Source organism: Coregonus lavaretus, assembly GCF_964263955.1.
Source record: "Coregonus lavaretus genome assembly, contig: SUPER_35_unloc_1, whole genome shotgun sequence".
NCBI classification, from domain to species: Eukaryota; Metazoa; Chordata; class Actinopteri; order Salmoniformes; family Salmonidae; genus Coregonus; species Coregonus lavaretus.
In genome coordinates, this window is record NW_028167181.1 from 5,897,062 (window position 1) to 5,910,768 (window position 13,707).

Consider the following 13,707-nt stretch of genomic DNA (forward strand, 5'->3'; position numbering starts at 1 on the left):
CATGTTCTCACTCAGCTGCCTGTCCAATCGTTGCCCCCTCCCTCCCTCTTTCTCTCTGCTCCCTCTCTGCTCCCTCTCTCTCTGCTCCCTCTCTCTTTCGCCATGTTCTCACTCAGCTGCCTGTCCAATCGTTGCCCCCTCCCCCCCTCTTTCTCTCTCCCTCTTTTTCTCTCTAAGAGAATGTTGTCGAAAGCAAAGAGAAAACAAATGCCTTGATGCAAATCACTTTCATGGTACAGTGCAGCCTGAACTCGGTCAGGATGACAGCAGCCAGTAATTTGGTTTCTCCATCCCTCTGTTTTTCATCCCTGGTCCCTGGAACTGTTTATTACATGGGAACCATTCAGAAGGTCAAATAGGGGGTGCTTATATTTGGCCTGTTTCACACGTGCAAATGTATAACCTGTACAGTGTGTGATGAAATGGAAATGTGTTTTTTTGCATATCACACTTCCCCTGAGACGCCCTTGAGAGTGGGCTCACAGCCAGGGATCAGCCACTAATGATAGCAATCCTGGAGCAATTAGGGTTAAGTGCCTTGCTCAAGGGCAGATCGACCAATGTTTTTTTTTTCTTCTTCACCTAGTCAGCTCAGGGATTTGAACTAGCTAGGGCTGTCCCCGACCAAAAATTGTTTTTTCTTTCGACCAATCAATTGGTGGAGATGTTAAAACGTGTATTTTTCCATATATAGACACATCCTATGTGTTTTAATCAAATCAACTATATGCACTGAGCTTGTCTGATGCTTTAAGCACACTGTTTGATTAAATAATTAAGACACACAAATGACTAGAGGGAGTCCGACCGCAATTGATTTGATTTTGCCGGGCCTGGATCAGACTTGCTGCGCTGTGTAAAAAAAAAAGACAGCTAGTGACTGTGACTAGCACCCGTTGTCTCTCTCTCCTCCCTGCTGCAGCGACCACCACAGAACATCAACAGTGTGTATCGCGCTGTCCATGTCGCTGAAGCTGCAACATAATTACAGCCATTTCTGACTGAAAAGTTATGTTACCGAAATCCCTAATTTGTTTAGGAAAAACATTCTCTATTCCCTCAACCCTTGCTCTCTTTACGTGACACATGTATGCATTGCATGCACGTGATCAATAGGGCCTGACCTATAGCATATCATAATCACATAAATAAATTGGTTATAACAAACTCTGAACACCGTAACACATGTGAAAGCAAAATGGATGCATAAGAGGTGACAAACTCGAAATGGGAATGTTTACTGGTTGCTCAGGAGGTAGAGGGGAAGTCAGATGTGTGGAATAAATTTGACTAGTTGTGGAAAATACTGGAGCAAGCGCTGCGTGCATATTATGTGTGCCAAACAGGTGCTCTTAGATTACAATATAATTTTTCTGAACATTAGGAAACATGTAAACAACACTAATTTATAAGCGTACCAGAGAGTCTGTTGTAATGTTTTTTTTGTAAAGCCTTTATTACAGCAAAGACTAAAAACAGTCTGCATTGATTTGTGAATTTCCGAAATGGAGCGGTTTAGCCCTATTTATTGTTTACGCTAATTATTCTGTGGTCGCTCTATTTCATTTAAACTAAAATGCTGGATTGCATTTCAAATAATGAATGACTCGTATGCTGTGTAATGACATTAACGAATAAATGATTGATTGATACAGTAGCCTATATTAGTATTGAAATATAGGCCTAAATAAGTTACGGTATTAAGACTAAACAGGATGCGCTCTTAGGCCTATAGCTAGATGAAAAAAGGAGGGTTATTATTAATATAAATACACTGAACAAAAATATAAAGGCAACCATTTCAAAGATTTTACTGAGTTACAGTTCATATAAGGAAATCAGTCAATTTAAATTCATTAGGCCCTAATCTATGGATTTCACATGACCGGGAATACAGATATGCATCTGTTGGTCACAGGTACCTTTAAAAAAAAAGGTAAGGGCGTGGATCAGAAAACCAGTCATTATCTGATGTGAACACCAGTTGCCTCATGCAGCGTGACACATCTCCTTCGCATAGAGTTGATCAGACTGTTGATTGTGGCCTGTGGAATGTTGTCCCAATCCTCTTCAATGGCTGTGTGAAGTTGCTTGATATTGGCGGGAACTGAAACATGCTGTCGATCCAGAGCATCCCAAACATGCTCAATGGGTGACATCTGGTGAGTATACAGGCCATGGAAGAACTGGGACATTTTCAGCTTTCAGGATTTGTGTACAGATCCTTGCGGGCTGTGCATTATCCTGCTGAAACATGAGGTGATGGCGGCGGATGAATGGCACGACAATGGGCCTCAGGATCTTGTCACGGTATCTCTGTGCATTCGAATTGCCATCAATAAAATGCAATTGCGTTCGTTGTCCGTAGCTTATGCCTGCCCATACCATAACCCCACTGCCACCATGGGACACTATTCACAACGTTGGCATCAGCAAACCACGTGGTCTGCGGTTGTGAGGCCGGTTGGACATACTGCCAAATTCTCTAAAATGACATTGGAGGCGGCTTATGGTAGAGAATTAACATGAAATTCTCTGGCAACAGCTCTGGTGGACATTCCTGCAGTCAGCATGCCAATTCCACGCTCCCTCAACTTGAGACATCTGTGGCATTGTGTTGTGACAAAACTGCACATTTTACAGTGGCCTTTTATTGTCCCCTGCACAAGGTGCTGTTTAATCAGCTTCTTGATATGCCACACCTGTCAGGTGGATGGATTATCTTGGCAAAGGAGAAATGCTCACCAACAGAGATGTAAACAAATTTGTGCACACAATTTGAGACAAGCTTTTTGTGCGTATGGAACATTTCTGGGTAATTTTATTTCAGCTCATGAAACATGGCACCAACACTTTACATGTTGCGTTTTTATATTTTTGTTCAGTGTATAATTTGTTGGACAATTTGAAACAGTGTTAACAACACTAAATAATACCAGAGAGGCTGGTCTAATGTAAAAAATAATAATAGTAAAGCCTTTATTACAGCATAGTAAAGATAAAAACAGACAGATTTGTGAAATAGTTTATCTGACATGTGGTTGCATGAGGCTTGGTGCTCACGGAATCAGTAGACTGTTAAACAAACACTCAAACAGGCAACAGAAGCAAGATCTGTCTTATTTGTCTTATATAGTTAGGGTATGGATTATAGACGTAATTAAGTTGTGGTTTCTTCTCTCCTCACTTTTCTTAGACAATTAAGGCAAGGTCTCCTAACTCCGCTTCTACCTCCGCCGCATTGTTCTTAACACCAATATGCTGGTTAACCTTTTTATTATGCGCATAGCAACATGGTCTAGGAAAAGGTGCCAATTAAACAGCGCACTGATGTTTCAGAACCGCGGACAGCGACCCCTGTCCAACGTGGGAGAAAGCTAATTTGTTATAAAATAATATTATTTTTTATTAGTGTTGCACCATTGTTTTTATGTAATATAACCATATACAATTTCAGTATCACATGTCTTAGTGATGGACTACCACAATGGATCAGTCCACTCAGACAGGCGCCAATCAGACAGGTGTCTTGTACACCATGATTTATTTATATATATTTTTTGCTACTGCTCTACTAAAGAAATCTCGTTCGACCAACAGCCTATCGACCAAACAATTGACCAGTCGACTAAATGGGGTCAGCCCTAGAACTAGCAACCTTTTTGGTTACTGGCCCAATGCGCTAACCGCTAGGCTACCTAGCTGTTAGATAGTCTTTGTTTCCCGGGCCGTGTCCAGCTGCACCCATAAACATAACTCCTCCTCTTCTGGTCATTGATCAATCAGTCAGGGCTGGGTGGACCCGGGCTGGCCACGGTATTGGTTGGTTGGTTCTAAATTCCAGTCCAAATCTCCCCATAGCCCCTAGTACTGTACCACCTAGACACACACGTGTGTCAGGGCTGGGTGGGTGTGAGGTGGACCCAGGCTGGCCACACTATTGGTCTGTTGGCGCTGAATTCCAACTCAAACACCAAGCCCCTACCCCTTAGGCACTCTTGTAGATCGGAAAGGATTTGATAGGTTTAAGCCAAATGCAATTGCGCAATCATTCCTTCTGATAGGTTGGTATGTTGTTTACACCCATCAGAGACGTTCAAATCTACAGGAGAGCCTATTGGGAAAAGTGGCAAATGCACCATTCAGAATTCAGCATGAGATGGTGTTCGAGCCCTGGGTGGCGGTACAGTGGGTGGTGGGTACTGAAACAGAGCTCCCATGCAGGGCCCCCACGAGGGCCATAGCTCAGCCTGTGACAGGAGCCATAATAACTGGGTCTGGTCCTGTCTGCCTGCCTGGGTGCTGGGCTCTAGGCGGCCGGTCACTGGGGAAATTAACCAGCCAGAATGTGACTGTCTGTCACCAATCAATCACCATGATGTCCCTTGATCAACACTAGGGGAAATGGCCTCCCCACATTACTAAGGAGGAAAGGACAGTGTATCACCAAGCTGCTGCTGTACTGACCCTCTGCAAACCAACTGTATTTCTAGCCTGGAATCCAAACTGATAGTGGTGAAACAGCGCATATCACTTTGAACTCCAGGTTGACCGTATACACGTGAAGGAGGAAAGGACAATTTATCATGATGTGTACTGTGTCTGACTCTGAGAACCAACCACACTCCTGCAAAATGTATATAGTTCCTCTGTCCCATCATGCAATCTGTTTTGAGATAAGGAAATCACATTTTGGAGATAAGAAATGAGAGCTGGAGGAACAGAAATTGAGAAATATCAGCTGTAGCTACTAGCCTCTGTTCCTTGAAGGAGTCCCAAAATGTGTGAATGTCACCGGAGGGCCAGGGGGCGATGTGGCTGCAGCAGTTACCTCACACACCGTGCATATTGATTGGATGAGGGAGGCAGTGGAGAGAGGGGAGGGGGGGCAATTTGTGTGTTTTGATTTCATAGGCGGCGAGATGAGGGGAAGAGTGCACGTCCAATTGAACGCCGCTGATGGAGTCGTCCCTCTTGTTTTGAATTGCACTTGACTCGGCCTGTGTCTCGCTGAGGGCTAAATGAGTGTCTCATGTTTAGATGTGGGCGAGGATAGCCTGTGGCTTTATTTGCTGATCCTGATTTTCAGACATGAAGAGAAATGATCTTGTTGTGCAGCCATTGTTGAGGTATTAGATTTGTGTAGTCTCCCCATCACAGCTGAGGTTATAAATGTCTATACTGCGACTCTGCTTTGACCTCTAACCGTGGTCCATCCATCTTCCTTCAGGAGAAAGTGCAAGGTGTAAAATTGAAATGTATTGGACAGTATATTGACATGGGCATTCAATCTAACCTGGTTCCAGATCTGTTTGTGCTGCCTTACCAACTCCTACTATGGTCATTGTCAGACCATATCCTCTCTCTTCTTAACAAGCATATGTGCTATACAGAAAAAACTGATCTGGGACCAGACTACATTCCACCCCCAGGTGCTTGGCTGGGAAGTGGGAAACGCACTGGATTATTCATACTATAGCTCTTAATGAAGGCCAATACATTCTGCCACCCCATTGATATATGAAGGGAATACTGTATTACGGTATTCATTTTATAGCACTGACAGGACCGCGATACGTTCTGTCACCCCATTGATATATGAAGGGAATACTGTTTTACGGTATTCATACTATAGCACTTAGTGTGTTCCTGTTCCTCCATAGCAGTCATCTCCCATTTGATGTCTTGTATGATGGGAACAGTGCAACATGGCATTGAACCTGACTGCTTACATATTTCCAGGTGTTGAATTAGCTGTCGTCAGCGGTCTAACCACTACTCACTATGCACGCACGGCGCATCTTCACCCCAGAGATAAATTGCTTCGGCCTCCGAGTTTGACGCTCGGCTCCTTATCCATGCACTTTTCATATGTATAAAACAAACACACACACACACACACACACAACAGACAAAGGCATGCACATACACGCGCGCACACACACACAAACACAACAGACAAATGCGCACACACACACCACAGTCACGTGCGCACACACAAACAAAGTCAGTGTTCTCAGTCAAATTACCTGGTCAAATAAAATAATGATTCTGATGAAAATATGCTCTTTGTCTTTATCAAACTAATGTTTTTGCATATTTTCACTGTGGAACCTGTCTATGTTCAGGGGGGTTCTAGTGTTTTCACTGTGGAACCTGTCTATGTTCAGGGGGGTTCTAGTGTTTTCACTGTGGAACCTGTCTATGTTCAGGGGGGTTCTAGTGTTTTCACTGTGGAACCTGTCTATGTTCAGGGGGGTACTAGTGTTTTCACTGTGGAACCTGTCTATGTTCAGGGGGGTTCTAGTATTTTCACTGTGGAACCTGTCTATGTTCAGGGGGGGTTCTAGTGTTTTCACTGTGGAACCTGTCTATGTTCAGGGGGGTTCTATTGTTTTCAGTCTAGGCCGGTGGATGGCAACTGGCGGCCCGCCCCTTTTGTAGGCCCACCCCTTTTGTAGGCCCGCGGACCGTTTTATATATATATTTTATAATTTTGGAACTCAGTCGGGGTCTCAATTTACTAGATCTTCCGTTCAAGTACCGTATTACTCATCCTTACAGGCAATATAATGAGTTTGAACTAACAGCCAGTAGAGTTCCTGTTGCTTTCCTACTGAAACCATTGTTTACTGATTTATGAATCCAATTATTGAATTGGATTACGTTACTGATTTAGAATTTTGGACAGTTAACTAGTAGGGCTGGGATGATGCCAGTATCGCGATACTCGTTAGTATCACGGCAAGGGGGGCCTCCCGAGCGGCGCAGCGGTCTAAGGCACTGCATCACAGTGCTAGAGGCATCACTACAGACCCGGGTTTGATCCAAGGCTGTGTCACAACCGGCCGTGACCGGGAGTCCCATAGGGCTGCGAACAATTAGCCCAGCGTCGTCCGGGTTTGGGGAGGGTTAGGCCGGGGGGCTTTGCTTGGCTCTAGCGACTCCTTGTGGCGGGCCGGGTGCCTGCAGGCTGACTTTGGTCGCAAGTTGTACGGTGTTTCCTCCGACACATTGGTGCGGCTGGCTTCCGGGTTAAGCGAGCAGTGCGGCTTGGCAGGGTTGTGTTTTGGAGGACGCATGGCTCTCAATCTTCGCCTCTCCTGAATCCGTACCACGGCAAGGAAACAAAACACAAAGCGGATTTAACTCCTTTAGGAAAACAGCCCTAATGTTAGAAACAAACATCATAATGTTGTCATCCAGAGTCACATTTATTTATTTTCCAAGCTATAGCACACAATATATTACATACAGCAGGTTTTTACAGGACCTTCGTGTTTTCATTTTTGCCATGGAAAAAATATTGCGATATTGGTATCTTCCCGGCCCTAGTAACTGTAACGGGTTACATTTAGAAAGTAACCTACCCTGCTTATTGCTGGAGCCTGCCCCACTCAAGGCCTGGATGTCTCTCGTCTCATCAGTGTTTCCTGCCTTCTCACTCTTAACCATAACCACTGGTGCGTAAGTCTACAGATCTCCCTTCCCTCTGGCGGATCCCCTGTCCCTTCCTCTGTGCAGTGTCTTGGACCTATAGCTATAGCAGTGTATGGATGGCATCACCGCTCCTCTTCTTTAATGTGATATTGGTTGGCTGACAGCTATGGACTGGAGGGTCGAAGAGGATTGGCTGTCAGACACGAACGCACACACACACGTTGTCAGGTCCCTGGATGTCACTGCTGCTGAGACAGAGACTCACAGATCCGTTCAACCACCAAGACTCCTTTTACATTTTACTGTTATGCAACAGGAGACAGAATCAATTTTGACAAAATCTATTTTTTCACTCTTAAGTCCTTCTTCACTCATTCTTCACTCCTAATGCTGACCGTACACGGGGTCAGAAAGTAGTGTCTATATTTAGTGTAGTAGATATTGACATTTGAAACTTTAAAGTCACTATGATGTCACACTTTAGGCTTCTAATGCTGTCAGAAAGGAATGTTTTATATTTTGAATAGTTTTTGGCATTTGATCACTTTAAAGTAACTCACTGCAGTAACATGCTTTATAGGCTTCCAATTCAAGGGGCCCAACTTGTTGTTGCTGGCCAGAAGGTAGTGTTTACATGTTCACTAGGCATCGTTGGCAAACCCTCCAAGTCCTCTTCGTACCAGACGGAGTCATTTCCATTTGAATGGTGTGGAGGTAGGTAATTAATCATTAATTCAACAGTTATGACCTAAACCTTGATTCACCTCTCACATTTAACACAACCATATATCTTTACCCACTGTGGTTGTGCGTGTGAACATGTGCTTAAGAGTGGCAGTTATCTGTGGGTGAATGCATGTATAAGGCATCACAATACCTCTTGGGAGTTGTGTTGGTATAATTGTAGCACTATACAGAATCTCTTTACACACACTCACTCACACACACACACACACACACACACACACATTCACACACATTTATACAAGTGCTTAAATTATACACACACACATTTTTACAGCTATTACTCTACGTCCTTATCTTACAGCTTCTTTCATTGCTTCCAGGTCCAGTGCCAGCGACATATTCCCAACCATTAAACTTAATATGCCAAATCATTGTACTACTCAGCAACAGATTAGTAGGGGATGAATCGGATGAATCCGTAATAGGGGCATTGATATGGAAATAAAAAACCATATCAGCACCATTTTTGTCTATTTTCAGGTATTCAAGTAAAAGCATCAGTGTCTATGATCCTTAGCCTGGTTGACCAGACTGAATGCTGCGCTCACCATTGACAATCACCCTTCAGTCTGGTTTAGCCAGGCTAAGTCTCTGTGGCTTCGTGTCATGTGGAGATTGGTGAGAGCCAGCCTTTTACCATTACCTCAGTGAGATTGGATAGTGATGGTGAGAGGGATATGATTGTGCATATTAACACGGAACAGTTTTCCATCTTCCATCCAAGCCAAGAAGGTATTGAATACAAATGGAGAAATGTTGCGTCAGCAGAAAGTTTGACATGGTGTAGTCAGCGAAAAAATCTGTTGGCTGTAGGCTATATCTGTGGTTGTTGTGGGGTGATGCAGCAAGATAGGCTATTTAAGGTAATATAATGATACAGTGTCTTGGAAATGAGATTCTGGAAATATGTCTATATATATATATATATATATATATATATATATATATATATATATATATATATATATATATATATATATATATATATATATATATATATATATATATATATATATATCAATGTTTATATCACACAGTATCTCAGTTAATGGACTTTTGTAATGACTGGCTGCATAACATTTTTTATAATCGAGTAAACGTTGTCTCGAGACGCCGCCCTGGGAAAACAAAGAGATGGTATGAAGAATAGAAGCTGGTCGTTTGCTGACTCTAATTTTTATCATGTAGAACTTCAAATGTTTGTCTTTCTGTCTTTGGCAGCATGATAGTTTGCCAAGGGATGGCTTCTGTTGATTCTGATGATATTGAGCTGATAAGCCACTAAGACATTCTGTTTTCTTTGCACCCCATGTATAGAAAGATCTACAGAGTTCCTTGTAAAAGGATGTTCTGGTGCCTCTCGGGCTGTTCAAAATGTTAAATGGAGACCTATTTGCTGATTTTAATGTGATTTGTTTTTCTTAAATGTACAGTATTTGTCATTTTTATATATTTGTGTTTTGTAAATTGTGTATGCAGGGCTTCCTTGTGAAGGAGACCTTGGCCTGAATGGGACTCCCTGTTAAAATAAAGGTAAAATAAATACCTTCTGTAATGTGTTCTCTCTCTCATTTCAGATCCATCCCAGACAGCCACAGTGGATATGTCCTCCCCAAGTGGTCTTCTGCAGTACCCTAGTACCCTCTAGTGGTACGATACTGTCATTACAGTACACCTTTCTAGAACTAATACATTACTCTGGCTGCCTTGACTTTACACACAGTGTATTTCTTTATTCTAAAGTGCCAGCCTTTGATGAATGGCTTTAGAATTGTAATCTTTGGTAGACTGTTCATATCACTATTAATAATAAACACAGAGACCTGCGACAATCCATATATTATTGCATGCAATGAGCTGAGTTATGTAAAACGGTGAGAATGAGCTGCACTGTATTCTAAACACAAGGCCGTTAACTGCCCATTTGACCTGGTGTTTTTCTCTGTCTGCGGTCTAGATGTGTGGTTGCAGTATAAACATGGACGTCCGGTGCTGGCTTTGCCGCTACCCTCCAGGCAGGAGCGCTGTCTGTTCTTCCTCAGGCCCATGTTGATGACTGTAGGAGACCTCATCCACGACCTACAGAGAGAAGACCCGGGAGTCACCTCTGCCTCCGTGCTCACCAAGGGTAGGGCGTACACACACACTTGTAGACACACACAAATGTACACACTGGCCCGTATTCATAAAGCATTTTAGAGTAGGAGTGCCTATCTAGGATCAGTTTAGCCTTTTAGATACTAACGAATATGATTTTAATGGACAGGGCAGAACTGATCCTAGATCAGCACTATCTGATCCTAGATACTTTATGAATATGGTCCTGTGTGTGTGTGTGTGTGTGTGTGTGTGTGTGTGTGTGTGTGTGTGTGCGCACACACTATAACCATCTGTTATCCTCCTGTCCCGTACAGATGGGGCGCGGGTAGCTAACAGAGCCTCTGTAGACACCACCTCTGTAGACACCGCCTCTGTAGACACCGCCTCTGTAGACACCACCTCTGTAGACACCGCCTCTGTAGACACCACCTCTGTAGACACCGCCTCTGTAGACACCACCTCTGTAGACACCGCCTCTGTAGACACCGCCTCTGTAGACACCACCTCTGTAGACACCGCTTCTGTAGACACCGCCTCTGTAGACACCGCCTCTGTAGACACCGCCTCTATAGACACCGCCTCTGTAGACACCGCCTCTGTAGACACTGCCTCTGTAGACACCGCCTCTGTAGACACCGCCTCTGTAGACACCGCCTCTGTAGACACCGCCTCTGTAGACACCGCCTCTGTAGACACCACCTCTGTAGACACCACCTCTGTAGACACCGCCTCTGTAGACACCACCTCTGTAGACACCGCCTCTGTAGACACCACCTCTGTAGACACCGCCTCTGTAGACACCACCTCTGTAGACACCGCCTCTGTAGACACCGCCTCTGTAAACACCACCTCTGATGACATCGCTTCTGTAGACACCACCTCTGTAGACACCACCTCTATAGACACCACCTCTGTAGAGACCACCTCTATAGACACCGCCTCTGTAGAGACTATCCATCTGTTATCCTCCTGTCCTCAGATGGAACGCGGGTAGCTAACACCACCTCTATGGACACTCTCCTGGACAAAGACTTCCAGCTCCTCATCAATGATGCTGTATACAACGTTCACTCCCCTGAAAGAGGTAAAGCAACTCTTTCCCAAAGCAAAGGAAGTTTAAACACTTTAAGAGATCATGATGATATAATAATATATGCCATTTAGCAGCTGCTTTTATCCAGAGTGACTTAGTCATGCGTGTATACATTTTAAGTATGGGCGGTCCCGGGAATCAAACCCACTATCCTGGGGTAGCAAGCACCATGCTCTACCAACTGAGCTACAGAGGACCATGATGATGATGATATCAATTGATCTTTATCAGTCATTCTAAAAAGAAACATAATTAGTCATTTGAGTATCAGCATGATCCTCCTCCTCATCATCAACCTCCAGTCTGAGGTGGAATTGGTGGAATAGTGATGCATGTTCCCAAAGTGTAATCATTTTGACATGAGTTCCCAAAGTGCCTGTATTGAAATGAATTCCACCCATGTTCTGTGTGTCCAGAGGCGTCCAGTGTGTCCAGTGAGCATGTGGCGGACGTGGAGGACATGAAGCACATGGTGCAGCTGCTCCACATGGCCCTCCACCTGCCTGACCACCTCCTGCTGAAGGAGAGACGGCTGATGGAGAGACTGGATGGACTCAAACAGGACCTCTCACCTCTGGAAGAGGTACTGGAGGGGAGGGGAGCACTTCTGACTCAGTGTCTCTCTTGTTCTTTCTCTTTCATTCCGTCTGTCTCTTCTCTCGCTCTTTCTCTCTCTCTCTTGCATATCTTGTCTCATCTCTCTCGTCTCTGTGTAACTCCTATTACCTACCCCTTTGGTCGACAACCATAAAGCTGTCGCGGTAAACCTTCAAAGATAAGATTGCGTGAGTGCGAGAGCCTGTTTTAGCTATCACTAGTAACCTCTGTCACCCATCGATTCCCTATACAGGTGAAGGCACAGCTAGCGCGCAGTGCAGAGTTCCACTCCTCCAGGACTATGTGGACAGGTGTGGCCCTGCTGTCTGTGCAGGGTGGGGCCTTGGCCTGGCTCACCTGGTGGGTGTACTCCTGGGACGTCATGGAGCCCGTCACCTACTTCCTCACCTACTGCACCAGCATCGGAGTCTTCGCCTACTATGTCCTCACCAAGCAGGTATAGTACAGGAATCTAACCATGCTATGTCCTCACCAAGCAGGTATAGTACAGGAGTCTAACCATGCTATGTCCTCACCAAGCAGGTATAGTACAGGAGTCTAACCATGCTATGTCCTCACCAAGCAGGTATAGTACAGGAATCTAACCATGCTATGTCCTCACCAAGCAGGTATAGTACAGGAATCTAACCATGCTATGTCCTCACCAAGCAGGTATAGTACAGGAGTCTAACCATGCTATGTCCTCACCAAGCAGGTATAGTACACTGTCTCAAAACAAGTAGCCAAGGCAATGTCTCCCCCTTGTGTACACAAAGAGTACTGTCACTACAGGGCACTTGAACAAGAGGCTTTCATTTTCATTTCAGTCACGCCTGGTCTCTTTACAATAACTTAGAGCTGTTAGAGTAGTCAAGTGCCCATATGTGACCTACTCCTCCATTGCCATACACTGTACAGTATGAAGGATTTATTAACTAACTTTAGATAACTGTGTGCAGCTCAAACCTCTACATTGATGTCAATGGTAGATGTAATCAAAACACAGGTGATATGCACTTAGAAGTGTAACAGAGAAATGTCCACGTATGTCTGCCCTCTTGTGGCTGCAATGTGTACTGCAATGTGTATAGGATGCACTGTATAGAAGAAGCCCCCCCCCCCCCTAGGTCTTGATGACACGAGAGAGTCTGGCCAATAAACCTTCCAGTTCGTCCCACAGCACCTGTGTCCTACGTCCATATTATTTTGTAAATTCTATCATCAAAGTACAGTAAGAACTGTATACATCCATGCTACAACAAGAAGGCTGGCACACACCAACCTTCCTCTATTACGCTTCTAGGTGCATCACCTGTCTTTTGATCAAATCTCCTCATGACATCGGTGCATGATTAACGTAGAGGTTCGAGTTGCACACAGTTATCTCAAGTTAGAATTCAAACCCCGATAATTATGAGCAGAAGTGATACACACAAGTCAGTATGTACTAGATGGATCATGGTGGTTGTGTTCAGATGGATCATGGTGGTTGTGTTCTTTTGCTCTGTAGGATTATGTCTATCCAGACGCCAAAGACAGGCAGTTCCTGTATTACTTCCACAAGGGTGCCAAGAAGGAGCGTTTCAACGTGCAGAAGTACAATGATCTGAGAGAGGAGTTGGCTTCGGTACTTTGCTATACTTATACAAGGCACTGCAGAATGTCTGATCACTGCTTAATGGACTTTCCACTGATGTATTGAGTCTATACAGGGCTTCTGCTGATTGTGT

General features: G+C 44.3%; 1 protein-coding gene across 1 annotated transcript in view; it reads left to right on the forward strand.

The window, feature by feature from the left end:
• The window catches only part of LOC311110036 (calcium uniporter protein, mitochondrial-like), a 31,830-nt gene that overhangs the window by 17,138 nt on the left and 985 nt on the right, over positions 1-13,707 (forward strand). Inside the window, exons 2-7 of the mRNA XM_084188565.1 lie at positions 9,765-9,837; positions 10,145-10,315; positions 11,267-11,371; positions 11,797-11,963; positions 12,231-12,434; positions 13,488-13,604. Coding sequence (XP_084044691.1) covers positions 9,765-9,837; positions 10,145-10,315; positions 11,267-11,371; positions 11,797-11,963; positions 12,231-12,434; positions 13,488-13,604 — 837 coding nt within the window. The remainder of the gene's footprint in view (positions 1-9,764; positions 9,838-10,144; positions 10,316-11,266; positions 11,372-11,796; positions 11,964-12,230; positions 12,435-13,487; positions 13,605-13,707) is intronic.